This window comes from Drosophila suzukii, chromosome 3, assembly GCF_043229965.1.
Source record: "Drosophila suzukii chromosome 3, CBGP_Dsuzu_IsoJpt1.0, whole genome shotgun sequence".
In the NCBI taxonomy this organism is placed as follows: Eukaryota; Metazoa; Arthropoda; class Insecta; order Diptera; family Drosophilidae; genus Drosophila; species Drosophila suzukii.
The window spans coordinates 15,829,014-15,848,805 of record NC_092082.1 but is presented as its reverse complement, the minus strand read 5'-3'; the positions used below and the strand labels follow the sequence as shown (position 1 = coordinate 15,848,805).

Sequence of the window (19,792 nt, the reverse complement as noted above, 5' to 3'; positions counted from 1 at the left end):
GTTAATTTCAAAACAGCATTTTAGTCGAATCCAAATGCGACTTCCTCGCCACTCGATCTCGAGCATTTGAATGTTGCGTGACGTGTGCCCTCAACTGGAACTATTTTCGATCAAAAAAGCAGCTTCGAAGTTGGCAATGATTGGCCTGAAGATGGAGACGCAGTCGTGGATATCTGTCAACGGGTTTGACCTTCATTAGGCCCAAGCTTGGCTGATTACCTGCAATGTGTCAGTGTCTATCGCAGTCCATCTTCCCCCTACACTGGCCAAAATCGTATAAATATTTGGATTTCTGTAAAAATAACTAAGATACCCAAAACCAAATTTAATTTGTTCAAATATAAAAAAAATGTATTTTTGGTAACAAGATACAATTTTATTATTAAATACAATATTTAACAATTTCAGAATAGTATTTCAAACTAAATTATCTAAAAAAAGTTAACAGATTTTATTATAAAATTGTATTTTATTAAATTTTTTTAAAATTCTTTAGCATTCTATTTTTTATATATGTAGATAACCCCTCACAAATTTTAGCTTCATATTTAAAGTTTTTTTTATTCAATGCGGATATTTAGAAAAAAAGTTTAATCACAAAAGCCAATCTTTTTTATAATATATTTACCCAAATGTAACTTATTTAAATGTACATCTTTTAAAATAATTAATTTTTTGTGTGTAAATTAGTTTAAAAACATTTAGTTCTAATAACCCAACTAAAAAGGTCTATTTTAATCTAATCTAATCTAATCTAATCGAATTTTTTTTCAGTGCTAGGTGGTAGTCTCTTCCCGCTTTTAAAAATGTGTAAAAGTATTCCAGCTATTCGCCGCCAATTGCATTGACAGTGAACCAAAACCGAAACCAAAACCAACAATCCAGCGACAGTCGACGATCGACGGACTGACTTGGCTTTTTGTTTGCTTGTTGTGTAAGCTGATTTGGTTTAACCGGCGGGGTGGTTAAATGTGTTTTAAATGGCCCTCTAATGGGGCTCGAACGCAGCCCTTTGTTGTGTTTCCTCATTGTCTCTCTGGGCACAGAATCCCCACCTCCTGTATTTACCTCTTTCAATCTTTCACCTTCCGCCCTTTTGTGTGTGGGCGTTGGCCGCCACGCCCCCTTTTGTTGGGCGCCCTTTACGCATAATCTATTTCAATTGTCTGACCTCCCAATGTTTGCCTTTTTTGGGGCCAGTCAGTGTCAATTTCTATAGCTGATGGTGTATAGATTTAATGCGAGTAAAAATCAATTTAATTAAATTGATGATGATATTTTGCATTATAAAATACTGGCCATGTTTAATGAGTTTAACTTGATTTATTATTAAATAAAGATAAATTGATGGCAGAGCTTGTAAGAAGGGAAAATGTTTTTAAATGGAACTGAACGTGTGGCAAATGTAATGCAATTTAATATGAAAATGTAATTGAATTTTTAACTGAAGGTAGGTAAGTTTGTTTTAAATATTATAAACTACTTAATTAAAGCTATTGATATTGTAGGCTATAGTTATTGGAAATTAAATATGGACATTAAATATCTATTCATTTAAATATACTGTCTATCTAAAGTTAAGATTTAATTTTCCAAATAATAAAGTGATAAAGTAATATCTTTTGATTGATGGTTAACATTAAAGGAAACAACACAAATGTTTCCAACTGTCAGAGGCAGAAATATACATATCTGTGCGAAGTTTGTTCCTTTGTCAATCTGTCAATCTATAATTCTGTCCATCTGCTCGTTACTACCGCTTGTCAATCCGTATCCGTAAGTTTGTCCCCGCAGTAACGCCAACTTTTTTCGTTAAACTCCGTAAGTTTGGCCCGTAACTTGTACCGACAATTTGTCTTTTCACCTGTCCGTGTCAATGTTAAATGAATATACTTTGAGTTAAAGCTAAAGAGATATGCAGGTTAAAGTGGAGCAGACTGGACAATTAATGTGTTTAATGTTGAATAATTTTGGTTAAATATCATGTATTATGGTTAAAATTATTTTTTTATAAGTTATCTAACATTTGCTATTTACTTTACTCCTCATTATTCAATCTCATCTGTTTATGTTTACTTTATCTATTAAATATTTTTTCAATTTACTCTTGTCAATCAATTTTCAATGTTAAATGAATATACTTTGAGTTAAAGTTAAAGAGATATGCAGGTTATACAGGAGCAGACTGGACAATTAATGTGTTTAATGTTGAATAATTTTGGTTAAATATCATATAATATGGTTAAAATTATTTTTTTTATAAGTTATCTAACATTTGCTATTTACTTTACTCGTAATTTTTCAACCTCATCTGCTTATGTTTATCTTGCCTGTTAAATATTTTTTCAATTTACTCTTTGTCAATCAATTTTCAATTCAATTTTTTGGCAGCTTTTGTTACAATTTTTAAGCTCTTGATGTAATTTTTTCCTATATGTTAAAAATTTGGTTCAATTGGCCTGCGGCAGAAAGTTGCAGTTGCCTTTTGCAGAATTCAAGAGGTTGAGGTTTTTTATTTTTTCAGCGAATTCGTTTCGCTCCCTAGGGCCAACACTTGAGAAATGTTTTTCGAGAGTTTCTTTCGTTTTTTCCTTTGCGTTTCGAGAATGTTTCTTGCAAATCACGCAAATGGATTGATTACGCCCCTTCGCAATTCGATTAAACTCGCTGTCCGTGAGCAACTTTCCGTTCTAATGAAGCCAAAAAATAGCCCCAGAGAACTCAATTGAATTAATAGAGAATTCTTGATTTCGTCGTGGCTGTGAAGCCTTTTCTTCACGCCTGAGATTTGGCCAGATTCGAACTGCTTTCTGACGTTTGACGAGGCACTCCGTTCGAAATTGGGTACACGAAATTTAATTTTCCGATTTTATTGAGTGCGAGAACGTTTTTCCAGTCAGTCTTGGTCGCAACTCTTTTTCTTTTTCAACAGGGAGTTGTGTGTTCACCTCTCACCGTGGGCCGAAAGACTTGTTTTCCACAGCCAGCTTACATAGCTATAGTTTTCCAAACATTATTCCATAAAGCCATTGGCCTTCGGTGACCAGGTGAGATAGAGATACATATACAAAAAGAGGAAAGATGGCGGGGCAGAACGGAAATGCAAAGCGACAGGCAAAGTGCGCAAAGAGCGGAACTGGAAAATTGTGCCTGCCTATTGACGGATGGTTTGGGCCAGGCCCGAACAGAACAGAATGTTTCTAGCCATCTACCTGTTTTCATCCGATACGTGGAATGGGCAGGTAATTGCATTCTCTTCCTCATTTAAGTTTGCCTTCACCGACGACTGAGGTTCTAAAGCTTGGGCTAATAACTATTGAAAAACTTGGCCGTACTTAAAGTTTATTCATTTCACTTTTTATGAAAAGGTATTTTCTTTTTAAAAGTTAAGAGACATGAAATAATTACAAAAAATATTAATAAAGCTGTAAGTAAGTAAAGATTAACTCAAAAACACCTAAAAAATTAAAGCAAAAAAATGGAAACATTAAAAACTATTTTAAAAGATTTGATATGATACATATTTTCCCCTTCTGTAGTAGCATCCGTAAAAACTTTTATGCATCCCAATTCATTTGACTTTATTTTTTGAAAGGTAATCCTAGCATTTTCCGAAAAGCCGGGCTTCTTTTATGTACTTTCACCAAATGATAGGATTATTTCGAATCGATTTAAGAACTTATAGGATTTTCAGAACATTTTACTCTACCTTTGTTTACCGTAACATTTTCCTGCTCCATTAGCTGCTATTTTTATTGGCTTTTAGGTTTATTTTGTGAGGCTTTGTGTTCTCATCAATTTAATTCACTCAGCGCCCAGAATTCACAGTTAAACGCATTCGCACGACCGCTCCTTATGTTGTAGGCTCAAGACCCCGTAAACCCCCCTAAGCTCCCAAGATATACCCCCGTTTATTAGCCACTTCAGCTGGCAAGTTCTTTTTAATTTTCTGATAACTACAAATAGGTTGAACACTCGTGCAGCAAATTTTACCGCTGCTTTGGAATAAAGAGGGGTTTTTGTTGTTTTTTTTTGGGTGGGGAAGAGGAGTACGGGGCCTTGAGGAATAAAGGGGTCTAGGGTCTGAACACCCGCTGCATACTTGATGAGCTGAACGGTGGTTTCAGCACGATTTTTGTTCTTGTCTTCGATTCTGGCGTAATTTTTTTTGCTTTCTGCCTGAAAAATGATTTTATTTATGCGCCTCTTGTGGGCTGCCTCATAATTCAGTGTGTGTTTGTGCTGAGGTAACATCAATTTGTGGCCATATCCTGGGGTCCCAGCGAGCTCCTCTCAAATGCAATTTAATTGGGAGCACTTCGGTGGGCAAACTCTATGGCCGAGCAAGCGAATCCCACTCATTCATTCTCTTTTCCACTGTTTGCCAAGCTAATGTCAAGGATTTGTTTAAGCCAAGTTGGCTTCAAGGCCGCTTGGATTGGGGATAGGTGGGTGGATTTGGTTTATAGGAAAAGGGGATGGTGCCGGCAGGTGAGACTCTTTAGTGCCCCAACACGCTTCAAGTGTCTGCGATTTAATTTTACGATATTTCTGGCTGCCTTTTATTTTTGTTATTGTTCCTTTTCTGTGTTTTTTTTGTGCATAATTTTTAACTTGCACTTAAAGTTTCAGTTCACGTCGTCAAGCGACCGCAGCGAACTTCAACTTTTTTACATTATATTATCAAGCACGCGATTCCATGTGAGCATCTCAGCCAATTCATTACGCTTATATTTCTTTTTTATGTCTTTCGGCAAACTCTTTTTTGGTTTTCAGTGTTTGGCAGAATTCACTTTTTTGGTTGGCGGCTTTTTTTGGCAAAAGGTTCAATGAACTGAATACAAAAGTAAATCAAAGTTCAGCCTGAGGTGAGAAAAGCCATTCAAAAAAAGTTTAAGCCAAGTGGAACATATAGATTTAGTTGTGACAGTTTTAGGAAAAGCTTATAATGAAGCTAAATTCTATATAATTTAAAACTTTTGAATTTAAAATGTATTCCTAGGCAACCAAAAAATATATTTCTTCTTAAAAATTTTTAAGAAAATTGAAAAATAAGTCCCTATAGATTGGTTTATTTAAAACCTAAAAAGATTAAAATATTTTAAATTTTTAAAATTTCTACCCAAAAAACATTTTAATCAGTTGTTAAATATCATTTTTGTTTTAGCTACCGTAGACTTTTACTTGATTTTTAAACGAGCCTACCCAAAAAGGGAAAACTTAACCACAATTCTCTAAATGTAATTAAAATCGTTTAACAAAATCCAATCCACCCAAGATCACCTTAAGATCTAATGCACTTAGGATATCTCCGCAATTATAGATCAACTGCCTTGCCACTGCGAACACACCTTATATAAATGCCCAGCACTCCCTTTAATCCACTGCCAAACGCTGATTGTCCAACCAAAAAAAAAACGATATAAACAAAATAGCTGAGGAAATCCAAGAAATATTATGCACAAAAGCGCCGGCAAGAAAAGAGTGAAGCGAAAATTACATAATAATTCTTTTTTATGTGTCTGTCCATTCGTTTGCCTTAGCCGCCAACTTGCAAAATATATTTTTAAATTGTTTTTTTTTTAAGCAACTCCATTGCCCTGTCTCTATCTAACACTATGTAGCCGTCTCTTTTGCTCGGCTTTTTTATGCTTGAAAAATTGGGACAGCAATTTGCACGCTCTCGGCAGCAACAACAAAACGCATTTCGAATATGTTTTTTTGATTCTAACGGAAGTCGAATGTTGTTGGCATTTGTTGTTGGTACTTTTGGCCATTTTCGAGGCTTGGGCGCCGCTGATGGCCCATGCTAATTGGCTAATTGCGTTTAATGGCCTTTTAGCATATATTTTTAGCTGGAAGACGGGAATTCGTATGTTAATTATAATATTTTTCAATTTACTTTAATGTGTCCAGAGTGAGATGGCTCATTAGCGTTCTAATTTTGGCCAGCCAACATGCCAGCCGCAGAGAAGGAACCTTTATGAAAATGAAAAATTTAAATCTGCGGGGAAAGACAGGAAGTGAGTTTCAGAACCGTTGTGGGAAATGTGGGAAATCTTCTAAAGTACAAACAAAGATTAGCGAATTAAATGGAATAAAACAAATGGTTGCTAAGTTAATTACATTAGTTCACAGTCAAAATGTTCCAAGAAGAATGATGATGAATTAATGGTAGATGTTGACCTTTAGATCACAAAAAGTCAAAAATCTTTTTGTTGGATGTTTTTTAAACAAAATTTTCTTTGGTATGTCCGAGTAAATTATTTTTGACTTTGACTTTTTCGTAATATAGGGGTACAACTTTACAAGGAACTAACAAAACATATTTAATTTTCAAAAAATTATTATATAATCTAGTGTTATACATTATTTTAGAAAAACATTAGAGACGAAGTAGTCATTGTCTTGCAAAATAATATTTTAAATTGTGTATACCCATTTATTTTTATTTTATGAAAAAGCCCGTCAGTCCCATAAATTTCCAGTTTATTAACCAACCAAATGAAAAGCAAAATATTGCAAAAATAAGCCAACTGTTGTTAAATATATTACCTATTAAACACCACAAGTGCCATAAATTCCACTAGAATTGCAACTAGAACTAGAACTTTAAATGGCCATAGAGAAAGTCTGGTCATAAACACTAGTTGCGAGATACTCTCGGTGTTTGCAACTCAATTCATGAGATACTTTTCAGCCAGAGCGGCGGTGAAGATACAGATACAGAAACAGTAGCGGCAATTAAAATATTGTGCATGGCAAACTGTAAACCAAGAGATTTATGAGCCACCGAAAGGGACGGCAGAAAAAAAAGGGTGTGCAAAACTAAATTTAAAGAGCTATTTTCCCTTCCGCCGGCGAATGCGTGTAATTTATGTCGCAGCCAAAAAAGATAAATTCCGAGCCAAAGTGGGGAAATAGAGCTATAAATGTACATAGCTGGCGAAATGTGATACGGAATGATTAATTTGATAGGCCCTCCAGAGAAGTGCAAAAACCAGCATCCAGTTGAGCTGTGTTTTGCCTATTAGTTGGCTGCGTATCTCTCGGATGCAAACGCCGTCTGACGTTGTGGGTACTCGTGTTGCTGCTCGTTTCTGGTGTTGCTAGTTGCTAGTTGCTGCTGCTCGGACTAGTGCAACACGTTGCATGTCAATGGCCATAATTAAGCATGCGAAAACGAAGCAAATGAAAACAATGCGGGCAGACCTCAAAAACCCCATCTACGCCCCTACAGTGTTAAAAAAAAGGAGCATTGTTTCATCTAATCTTAGTTAAAGGCTATTAAAATTAATGTTTATACTTCGGATTTTTAGTAGGCATAACGTTCATTTCTTTAAATGAGCTTACATTATAGCAACATAGTTTTACGGAGAGCGTCTTTAAAGTTTGGTAAAATATATATGTTGATGAAACTTTTACAAGACATTAAGATATCGATAATATCGATAGGTTTATCCACAGAAATCGATGAGATTATAATTAAAAATAGAAACAATTTTTATGATGTACATATGTCAAAATCATATAAACGTTAAAAGAGACAAATATCAGAAGTAAAAATATTTTAAATTTCACACATGTACTGTTTTTATGTTAGTATATATTTACTATAAGAACTATTAATATATATATTAGTAAATATTAATAATATATAAAGATGGAAATTAGTTTATATCCTGACAAGGCAATTATTAAAATTTAAAATAAATTAAATTACAAGTTATAAGGATATCTTTTAAGTGCACTACGTTTCCATCTCTATTTCTCGCATTTGTGCGCCGCTCTTGCCAGTTTTCTATGCATTTTGGTGGCAGCTCTGTTGGCCATTTTCATTAATGGTCTGGCTGCATTGTGGGGTGCAGTTGCCTCCCCTTTTGGCCCCCTTTCCACCACCACCCATGATCCCCTATCCCCATTCCATTGTCTTGCTGGTTGCATTGTTTTGGCTGCATTTTGATTTGAGCCACAGCATCCACAGATATGCCTTCGCTTTTCCTCCGCATTTTCCATTGCATTTCCCCCCTCCCCCTCTCGACACCCTGGGGCTATCATTATTTCAATGTTCACTGCCCGCTCTCCCCTCTATCTGCTGAATTCTTTCTCCCTCTGTTGCATTCTGTTGTGTTTATGCAGCCCAAAGAATTGGCAACCTCGAGTCGAGATCTTTTTCCTCTGTCACTTGGGGCATCATTTCCATGGACCACCGCCCACTCAGCCGAGAACCACCCCCTATTATTGCCCCATGACCTTTATAAGCTGCGCTGTTGACCTTATTTGTTCTGGCTTTTATACATTTTTGGGGCCCTGCTTTAAGTGAAGCTGAAACTGAACAACTTAAGCCCTGAAATTAGTTTCGAGTATTTGGCAAATAAAAGCTTGAGGGATTTTCTGGAGGGTAAATGGGAATGTATAGGCACATATAGGAAATTTACATATTTCCACTTTACTGCCTTTGCCTTTTTCCTTTCAAAAACTTGCTTTTCACACGCTGTCTTAAGATTTTAGCCCAACTCTCCCCTACCAGAACTTTACCCTTTTCAACAAAATTTCACATTTTCCCACAAAATCTTTCTTTGTTGACCTCTTTTTCATCTCTTTTTCAGCTTGTTTAAAATACATTTTAATCTAAACGCTGTTAATTTAGTTGTTACGCTTCAGAAGCAGCCAAACAAAAATCCAAATCTAGATAAAACCATCATTTTTATAAAGAAAAGTTATACGAGCAAAAAAAAGAAGAAAAAAGGTTTCACCAAAAAAGAAATGTTAAATGCACTGGGGGAAAAAAGGGGGAATTCCTGCTTTGATTGCGTCTTCAACTTGACATGTGTAGCTTACAGACATGTAATGGGAGAATTCAACAAATGAAGACAAAGAGCGAAGAAACAAGAAGAAGCGGCAATTGTTGCTGTTGTCGAGGCTAGAATTTATTATTTCCGCCAGCTTTAAAACTCCCCTTTTTTTCTGTCCAAAAAGTTGACAAGCAGACGGAAAGGTAAAAGGGGTAAAAAGGGGGACATTCAACAGGTACGCATGCGCAACGCTATACGTCATGTGCAACAGTAAAACCTCTACAGATCTAACCATGTTTTACACAAAAATTTTAACTTGTTCCAAAAAGTTTGACACCATCTTATTGTTTTGAAAACATTTTAATTTGTCTGATTTCAAGATCTTTATAATCCTTTTTATATTGTATGTTATAAATAATGAAAACTTGTTACAATTAAAAAGATTAAATGTACCATTGTAAAAACAAATATTGTTCAAAAAGCATGACTTGGACTTAAATATTTATTTCAAATATCAACAAATTCTTAACGAAGCTCATTTTACTAAGTACCACAAATTATAAATTCATTTTAATAATTTTTCGATAAACAAACAATAAGTTTTATTAATCAAACTACATTTTTGTAGTATAATCTAAAATGTAATGGAACGTGTTCCCTGTATAATTACATGTCATATCTTAAAATTTATATTTCACTTCATATTTTTTTGTTTTTTAAAAATACATATAAATATATTATATTTTTAAAATAAAAATAGAAGTGTGTCTTAGCAAAGTATAAAAAATTATCAAATTGATCGCTGAGAAAGTAATTCCATCACTTAAACGGTACTAGTACTACTTTTATTGATTCTAAAACCATTTTCATAAGAAACTGTTCTGAAAATACCTCGAGATCTGTGATATTGTTTTCAGTTATTCTGAGTTATAGATGTTGTACTGTAGTTTTTTGCCGATCTGAGGGTGGTTGCTGAAGGGGAACGCGGACAAACGCAGCGAAACGCGTTCACTGCGGGTCCAACTTTTTTTAGTGGATGTTTTACTTTAATTTCGGTTTACCTTGTTACTGCTATTGTTGTTGTTTTGTTATCGGCGCAATTCCGCCTTTTGAAATTTGCTGCTCTGCTGGGCGTTTTTTTGTTTTGTTGTTTTTGCGGCCGTTTTCGTTGTTATTGTTTTACACTTGATGAACTCACCATGAGCCACCGCTTTAAATGCAGAAAGATAGCCAGAAAAGGAGAGAACTTGTCTCTCCGACTTTTATAATATAGTATAGTCATAGTCACGGTCTAGCGGATTCACGCTAATATAATTTTTTTAAACATGTCTGCCTACCATTTCTGCCTTCTGGGTAATAGAAATTCTACGAGCTTACACACTGTTTTGAATTTAAAAACAAATTGTAAGATTTTTATGTTTGACTAGATTTGGACCTTTTATTGTAAAAATTCATTACAGAATTCAACTTCAAACTCATAGAGGTATCCCACGTCTAAATCGGGATTATATAACCCAAGTTATGGAGTCTAGAAGTGCAGTTTTGGGGTCCCATTCCGAAGCCCTTTGAAATTACGGAAAAATCCAACATGAAAATGGGTTAAAATGTGGAACCTCGCTTCAAATAGAAATTTTAATATAGAATATTAGAGAATTCAACCACAAACTCATAGAGGTATCCCACGTCTAAATCTGGATTATATAACCGAAGTTATGGAGTCTAGTAGTGCAGTTTTGGGGTTCCATTCTGAAACCCACTGGAAATACGAAAAAATCGATCATGAAAATGGGTCAAAAATTTCGACCCTCGCTAAAAATAAATATTTATATGCAGATTATTAGAGAATTCAAAGCACAAATTCATAGAGGTATCACACTTCAAATTCGGAATCAGACTACCCCAGTTATGGAATGTGGAAGTGCAGTTTTTGGTTCCTATTCTGAAACCCATTGGAAATACGGAAAAATCGAACATGTAAATGGGTCAAACTTTCGACCCTCGTTAAAAGGAAATATTTAAATGCAGATTATTTGAGAATTCAACCAAAAATTTATAGAGGTATCACACTTCAAAATCGGGATCAAATTAACAAAGTTATGGAATCTAGGAGTCCAGTTTTGGGGACCCATTCTGAAAACCATTGGAATTACCGAAAAATCGAACATGAAAATGGGTCAAAATTTCGACCCTCGTTAAAAGAAAATATTTGAATGCAGATTCTTTGAGAATTCAACCACCAATTCATAGAGGTATCACACTTCAAAATCGGGATCAAATTAACAAAGTTATGGAATCTGGGAGTCCAGTTTTGGGGACCGATTCTGAAAACCATTGGAATTACCGAAAAATCGAACATGAAAATGGGTCAAAATTTCGACCCTCGTTGAAAAGAAATATTTGAATGCAGATTATTAGAAAAATTAACCACAAATTCAAAGAGGTATCACACTTTAAAATCGGGAACAAACTACCCAAGTTATGGAATCTAGAAGTGCAGTTTTGGGGTCCCGTTTTGAAATCCACTGGAAATACGGAAAAATCGAACATGAAAATGGGTAAAAATTTCGACCCTCATTAAAAGAAAATATTTAAATGCAGATTATTTGAGAATTCAACCACAAATTCATAGAGGTATCACACTTCAAAAACGGGATCAAATTAACAAAGTTATGGAATCTAGGAGTCCAGTTTTGGGGACCCATTCTGAAAACCATTGGAATTACCGAAAAATCGAACATGAAAAAGAAATATTTGAATGCAGATTATTAGAAAATTCAATTAAAAATTCAAAGAGGTATCCCACGTCGGGATCCAACAGCTCGAGTTATAAAATCTAGATTTTCAGATTTTTCAAATAATGGAAATTTTGTTTGGTTTGGGTTGTGCGCTAATACCATTCATTTTTCCTGTTTTTCTTTATATATCTTGAGATTAACGTATACTCAATATTTCTAACCAGCAGTGTATTTCCCAAAGGTGTTTTTAAAAACCGGCAAAAGCCGGCTTTTGGCTTTTCTTTTTGTATACTTTCCTTAAAAATAAATATTCATTTTTAATGTTCCTCTTCCAAAAAATATAAAAAATTTATTATTATTACTATGTTTACACTGAGTGGGCACAAAACGGCAAACAGAATATTTTGGAAAAATACATAAATTAGGTGGATGCCAAAAATGTCTGAAATGTATATCTACATAATTTATGTTCGCATTTGATTAATTGAGTTAATAAAGAATCGAATAAATTTCGTGCGGGAAAGATGTTCCTCTTTAAATTTCAATTTGTTTCGGGGGACTTTAAATAGAATACTCCACTTTCAGATGTTTCCGGATATATTTCGGCAACTTTATGTATGTATACGTAGTCGAAGCACTTGAAATGGCCTCTTGTATATGAAGCAATTTTTCAATTAACAAAGCTAATTGTACTTTACTTTACTTTTTTACCTCGAACTTACCAGGCATTGAAGTGATTGCCTAAACGCAAATGAGAGTTGACCAAAAAAAAAAAACAAATGGAAAAGCAAACTTTAGTTTAAAACCCGTCCTAGGCAAACACAAACTATTTCAATGTGTCAATCCAAAAGCGAAGAAAAAGGAGGGGGAAAAGTTGGTGAGATGACCAAATATTATGGCCAAATAGTTTCCGGCTTGGGAAAATGCCTAATGAGACTGCGGCGATGAGAGACGATTTCACGATCAGGCCAAAATGCAAAATGCCCCGGACCAGCTCACTCCATCAGTCAGTCAGTCAGTCAATCAGTCAGTCAATCAAGAGACTTGCCAAATGGAAATACTTGGCCAAGTTGAGACTTTGGCCACAGAGCTGGGTGCCGGCCAAATTGGAATGCCAATCCAGACACGAAGCTCCTTTTAAAATATTTCCCAAATTGTCTTGACAGTTGCAATTGTTACGGTTATTCAATCTCAAAACAAAAAAGAAGCTAAACAAAAAAGAAAAGAAATTGTTATGATTTCTTCAGCATCGCATCTTCTTCGCCTTTATGCATTTCATTCACTGCACTTAGCCGGCTGTATGAATAAAACATTCAAGCCAAGTTAACCCATTTCTGCATTTATCTCTCTTGGCTTCTCTGTGTTTTCATTTTTCGGTCTTTTTTCCATGCAATTTTCGCACGAGTTGGCCGGCGCTATAAATAAATATCACACTTGTCGAGGAAATTCTCTCTCCGTCTTCCTTCGCTCACGATTTATGTGGGAGCTATCCCGGGAATACCGGGGGTTATGTGGACTGGTGGGGCAATCCACTACCCGATGCGTTCTGTGGCCAGCGCCAAATGCACCAAATCAACAGACACATTCATTTTATCCCTTTGTCCGGACACACTTCTCTTAATGCCGGTCCATCAGTCTTAGCCCAAAAGTTACCTGGCCAAAGTTTTTTATGGCATCGTCTAAAGTTAAGTGCTCCTAATTTTTCCTTCTAAAGTTTCTTGGTTTTACAGGGTTTTGGCTTTTACTTTTATTGAACTTATTTTCTGTATTTTTCCATTCTTTTATGTTACTGGTAATATTACATACATATATATATAAAGATATCATCATTAAAATACTATAGAACTTTTTATCGATTTTTTTAAAAAATGTTGATAGGGATGTACATTTCAGAATGATTGAAGTTTCATTTTGATAGTAATATCGTTTTAAAAAAAAAGGTTGGTTATATCAACCGATTTTGGGATTTAATTGGTTTTACTATGACACGATATATTTTTTTAATATTTCCAGTCCTTGAAATACCATCATTTTTCTGATATACTACCAATAATTAGAACAAAATAAGGAACATTTAAATTGATTTTTTCACTTGCTCATGAAAATATTGTTGAGTTTGGGGGTAAATATTTTTAAGGAGGGTATCCAAAGTGCCCAACTAATTTAATTTTTTCTTCACGCTTCAATATATCTACTTTTTTTTGCTCTTTGCGTAATGCAACCTGGGGCAAAGTGGCGTCTGCACTTCTGCAACGCCCCCTCACCACTCGGGCACCCCCCTCTTGCTCCACCTCTGTGGCGTTGACGATTGACGAGCAGATGGAATGAAATTGTGGCCGAATGGCCGAGAGCACTCTTTACATATCCCCCATATATCGCATATATCCCATGTGAAGGGGCTACAGGCGATGATGCGGTGATGAGGCCTGGGATTTCCAACGAAGTGCTATAAGAAATTTGGCGTTTCTTTTCTCGCTTTTACCCCGGGGGGAATAAATAAAGTTGCAGATTTATATGGACATCGTTTTAAATGGGAACATGTGAGAAGAAATTTGCATTAGTTTAAGGAGCTTATGGCAAGTCAATGAACTTTATAACTAACGTATTTTAATAAGGGAATTTCTAGGCGAACAACATTAAGTATTTGGACTTTTTAGACTCTCACACGCCTTAGTGAAACCCCGTTTACAAGTGGTCTATTTTTGATTCGATTTTATTTTTTTTTTTAATTTATGGTTCAATAATTTATGATGATAGTACCTAAAAAGCTGAGCTCGGAGAGATACACACATTTCTGATTTAACTTAATTTACCAAAAGTATATTGTGCTGAACATGGTCTTTTTTGACCCGATTCAATTTTATTAAGCCAGATAAGCTTTTTATTTTTTACCTTAAGACAAAAGTTGTCACGCAGATTATATTATTCAGACATATTATACGCTTTGTGTCAATCTTAGCTTAGCAGCTTGATATGAGATCCCTTATTATGCTCTGAAATTACCTTCAATTACCCTAAACGTCAATTAGCTAAGGAACAAAAAACTACCATGCAATACTCCTACTGTGGTCATGGTCTTATAACTGGCATAATATAGACATTTCAGCGATATTACAATCTTTAGGCTAAACGAACCGAATGACAAGAAATAATGATGTATGTGTAGAGAGGGAGTAGTCAAAAATCAAGGTTAGGAAGTACCAAACTTAGTGTAATTAGGTTTTTCAATTGAAGCAGTTGTCAAGCAAATTATAATTATTCATGCGCAAAATGAGACGAGCATTTTTGTAGTGACAATTGTATTTTAAACATATTTCAAAAGGTTTATATTGTTAAAAATTTTTGAAATGCTTTTTTATAAATACAATCTTTTTTACAGCGTTTTGTAATTTATTGGTGTAAAATGTCTTCTTTTGGGAAAGTACTTTACAGCTTGCTCACCAAGTTCGTTAGGATTGTTAAAAATATTTAATTGAGTATTATTTGCCAAGTACAAGGTTTTTCTTTATTGGTAAAATGATGATTTATGACTGTAGAAAAAGTTACACTCTCTTGGCTGGTTAGTTACCGTAACATGACTTCGATGGGTTAATGCCAGATGGATTGGGTAATATCCCCCTCCCCCATAAGGTCAACGTAATTTGACTTCTATTCACGCCTGCCAGCGATGGCCATTTTAGTTGGTAAGTCAGCTGTCAACGAATGCGGTTTGTTGTTTTTTTTCTATTTTATATTTTACCAGCCAATTGAAAGTGAAAACCCGATGCAATGAACTCCACTCCGCGGGAGGATGAAACTATGGAGCATGCAACAACTCCTACACCACAAGTTGCAAGTTGAAGTCGAGAGTAGGGAAAGCAGGCAGCAGCTGCTGCTGCTGCTTAGAAAAATTCAAATTATGCGACAACGGAGCCATTCAAGTGTGGCCAAGAGGCCGCAACAACAAAACCGGCAACGATATCAAGTGACAATCATAAAGAAAATAAAAAAAAAGAAAGAAAAAATAAAAAGAAAAATATATATAAAACAAAAATAATAAGCTTTGTTTGCTGCCACTTTTTCTCATTACGTTTTATCGGCAGCTATTAAAGCCGCAAAATCTTGGCGACATTTCGTAATGAGGCTTGAGATTGGGTTGGGATGGGGGTGCTTTGGCCATATCCAATTGCCAGTAGTTTTGCATGCCCCAGACAAAAGGCCATAAACTTGTTGATTGTCCGTTGCCATGACTGCCAATTCCAAAACGAAAATCGTCTATATGGCCTGGGAGATTGCCACCCAAAACCGAAACCCCAATCCAAATCATTAAATCACCACCTGACCTTTGCACGCAGTTAGTCGCTTTTTCAAACGCCCTAATTGACTATAGGCCCAAAAAAACATAAACGTATAAGGAGCTGAAACACCACACACACAGTAATTCTATGGCTAATTACTGTTTAGGCCAAGACCTTGCTAGCATTTTTCTTTAAACAAAAGTTTTGCTTTCGATGTTTACGCTTGAGTTTTCAGCGGAATCGGTGGGTGCCTATGGAATATTTTTGCTTGAGAATGAGTTGAGGAAATATTGTGATTGTTCGATAAGGTCAAAAGGTGGAGGGTGGCGATGGCCGATGACGGCAGAGGCCTTCAAGCCGAAGGAAGTGAAAATTGGAGGTGGAAACATCTGATTTTAGGGCAGGGGAAATATACAAAGTAGGAAACATCAACAGAGGTATAAAATGTTTGAAGCACTTAAACGAAAACATTGAAAATTAGGCAAAGGAAATTTTTGTTTCACAAATATCTCAAAACGTGTTATTATTAGTTCTCAAAACTTACAAAAAATATATTCTTTTTCTTAGAACCCACATAAAGATTCTAAATTTTTCATTTCTAGTACATACGTTATGTAGTACTTGAATTCCAGTTCAATCAATCAAAAATTGAGAAAATTGCTGGCACTTATTCAAATTCACCGAAATTTAAATTTAAAGCCCATTTGATTACGCTCTATTTATAAATCGGAAATCGGAATTGTTATACAAACTATTTATGGGTTGTAGACAGCTTTATATTCTTTCTAGGTTTTTTTCTTAGTATGTATATTTACTTTAATGATAATAAATCCATAGAACTAGTAATACCGGAACTTTGTATATTAAAATCCGCCAAAAAGGAGGGAAATATGTACATAAATCATCTCCAATAGAGTATTACCAAGATTACATTTGAGTTTTATATTCTTTCTAGCTATTTTTCAATGTATGTATATCTACTCTAATGAAAATAAATCCATAAAATTAGTAATACTGAAACTAGGGGTATTCAAATCTGCCAAAAAGAAGGGAAATATGTACATATACCATCTCGAAAAGAGTATTACCAACACTACATTTGAGTTTTATATTTTTTTTAACTTTTTTTCAAAGTATGTATATTTACTTCAATAAAAATAAGTCTACAGAACTAGTAATACTGGAACTGTGTAAATTCAAACTTGCCAAAAAGGAGGAAAATACGTACGTAGATCATCTCAAAAAGAGTATTACCAACATTACATCTGAGGTACCCTACTGCAACTTTCAATTCCACTTGATGTCGGCTGCTGAACTCGTTAAAACACTTGATAAATGTTACATATACCCCCTCGAAAAACCCCTCCTACCACCCTTATCAATGCCAAATGAAGTTTGCTCTCCAATCTCGACCCACACACGCACATCAGCGACTCAAGCGCTTTTCGCACATAAATCATGTTGACCTTAAATCGGAGAAACAAAAACTTTGTCATAACATGGCCAGGAACAACAACCACTGGCCAATGCCAAAGGAGGCGAAATGATTCGGGGGAAAGGAGGTGGTGGTGGGGTGGCAAGGGGGAGGCTGTCAAGGCTACGTGACAAACAACAAGGTGACATAAATATCCAGTTGCTCCAAAAAGGAAACTAAACTTTTTTCTCTTTTGCCAAGGCAACATAACAAAGTGCAAGGGAGAAGGGGATGTGGAGCAGAGTGAGAGGGGAAACGGAGACGCGTTCCAAGCAATGAAAGCATAAAGATGTACAGTAGGTCCTCGAAAATAATAGATGAACCTTAAAGTCAAACTCCTTTAAAGAACTGAATTTTGACTAAGTATGTATATAAAAGACTAACTTTTTTTAAAAGTCTTAGTTATGTTGTTTCTTGGTAAATATAAAAAAAAAAATTTTTTTTAATGTCGGGATATTATTAGGATTGTGATCAGTGATATTTTAGTTCTCTGGTCATACCATTTATAATTTCAGAAATATTTATTTAACAGCCATTGCATCAGGCAATTAGTTAATTAATTAAATTAAGTAACTAAATTTAAAAATCTTGGTTATGTTGTTTCATGGTAAATATTTAAAATAATTTTTTGAAAATGACACAATATATTTTGGATTGTGATCAGAGATAGTTGTCTAGTAATACCATTTAGAATTTTGAAAAATATTTATTTAACAGCAATTTCATCAGGCAATTTATTAACTTTTAATTGAAAACTTCTGGTGCTAAACAACTTTAAAATCGTAATTATATATTTTGAAAGAGAATGTCTGAAAATTTTTTTTTTTTAACTGTGATATGTCTGGTAGCACCATTTAGAACTTTAGAAATATTTATGTGACAGAGTTGGAAATCCCATTAATCATTATTTTATTGAAATCCTGTTTTCAGCACTTTTTTTTTGGTAATTTCACAAAAAATGTTATAGTATACAACACAATACACTTAAAGAAAAGGTTATAAGAGCCTTCCCAGCCTTCTCAGTTACAAGATCTATATTGGAATATTTTTTTTTTTAATATAGGAATTCTTTTAATCTTTGGAATTCGATATTCCCAGAAGGGCAGAGACCACTGTACAAACCTGCTGCTGTGGTGGCTGATGGGTCGGTTGCATTGGCCAGACGAGATTGAGATTCCTGGCGGATTGTGTCGGTGGTTGGACGTGCTGAGGGGGGTGTGGTGGCTGTGGCGGGGGGTGGTTGGGTGGTGGTGCGGAGAGCAGCTGATTAGCGGCGCCAAAGTGTAGCATGTTGGCGGTGTGACGTCGTGCTGGAAGAGCGGGGGGCGGGGTGGCGCAGGGGGAATCCTGTTCGCTGTCTCTCTCTAGCGATTCCTGATTCTCCAGTTGCTGCTGTTGTTGTTGTTGTTTGGCCTCGTTTGCCGGCGGTTTCTTGGGCAATGTCAAGGCGTTGTTGTTGCAGTTCCCATTGTTGTTGTTGTTGTTGTTCAGCGAAAGCGAACGCGCAAAAGAACTTTTGAAATAGCGACACGGCATGTGGAAATCAAAGTCAAGATCCGTTGCCTGCTGCATATTTGTTGTTGTAGTTGTTGTTTTTTGCATTTCTATCAGCTAAAACAGGAATTCTTTATTTATATTTTCTTTAGCAGTACCTATTTTCACTGTTTTTCCTTTTCGTTCTGTCTTAAATTGGCATTGTTTTTCGGTTCTCCTCTTCTATTTTCCTCCTTCTCTGGATTATTGCATTTTTTCACGCACTCATAAGCTCACTTTCACACACTCACACACAAATCAATTGGTTTTTAACACTTGAGCGAATTTATTTTCCAATACAATTTAATAGAAATTCAATGGAAATCAATTTCAATTTTCTGCGATTTCTTGCGCGCGCGCAACACAAACAAAATTCATAAAAGCCGCAGCGATTTTCGTTTGCGTCCGAACTGTTGAGCTTTTTTCCGGAGAATGAGAGTAGACACGGCATTCAAAATTACCGGTGAAAAAGAAGAAACGAAATGTAATCGAATACATTTCTACGATCGATTATCTTATCGATTCCATGAGTACTTATCGATACTTGAGTATATCAGCTGTTACCAGGAAAAACTTTCTGGCAACATCGCGGAGGGCGTAAATATTTAACATTTCAGCTCCAAAAAATTTCGAAGCACCCGAGACTACTTCAGTTTCAAACTCACTCTTTCTTCTGGGGCAGAGTCCACTCTTGGTCGGGACTATCTTCGCTCCAATAATAGCAGGTGGTTACCGGCACAAACAACTCCGATAAAATGTTAACATTAACAGAACTCGGATGATGAATGAAACGGAAACTTTTAGTTACATTGCAGTGATCGGTTAAACTACACACAAAAGTATGCTCCAGATTTTATGTAAGATGTTAAAAGTGTGTCATGTAATAAAAGTGTCAAGTCGATTTGACAAAATTAATCTGAAAAATTCTTAACAAAAAAAAAGAAAGGAATTTAACTACGTAAATCAAAAATAATCATA

At 35.4% G+C, this 19,792-nt stretch overlaps 1 protein-coding gene across 1 annotated transcript in view; it reads right to left on the bottom strand.

Annotated features, from left to right (window-relative positions):
* The window catches only part of LOC108006842 (G-box-binding factor), a 30,562-nt gene extending 11,295 nt beyond the window's left edge, over positions 1 to 19,267 (bottom strand). The window contains exon 1 of the mRNA XM_036814785.3: positions 18,404 to 19,267. Coding sequence (XP_036670680.3) covers positions 18,404 to 18,883 — 480 coding nt within the window. The 5' untranslated portion in view covers positions 18,884 to 19,267. The remainder of the gene's footprint in view (positions 1 to 18,403) is intronic.
* Positions 19,268 to 19,792: the final 525 nt, after the last annotated feature.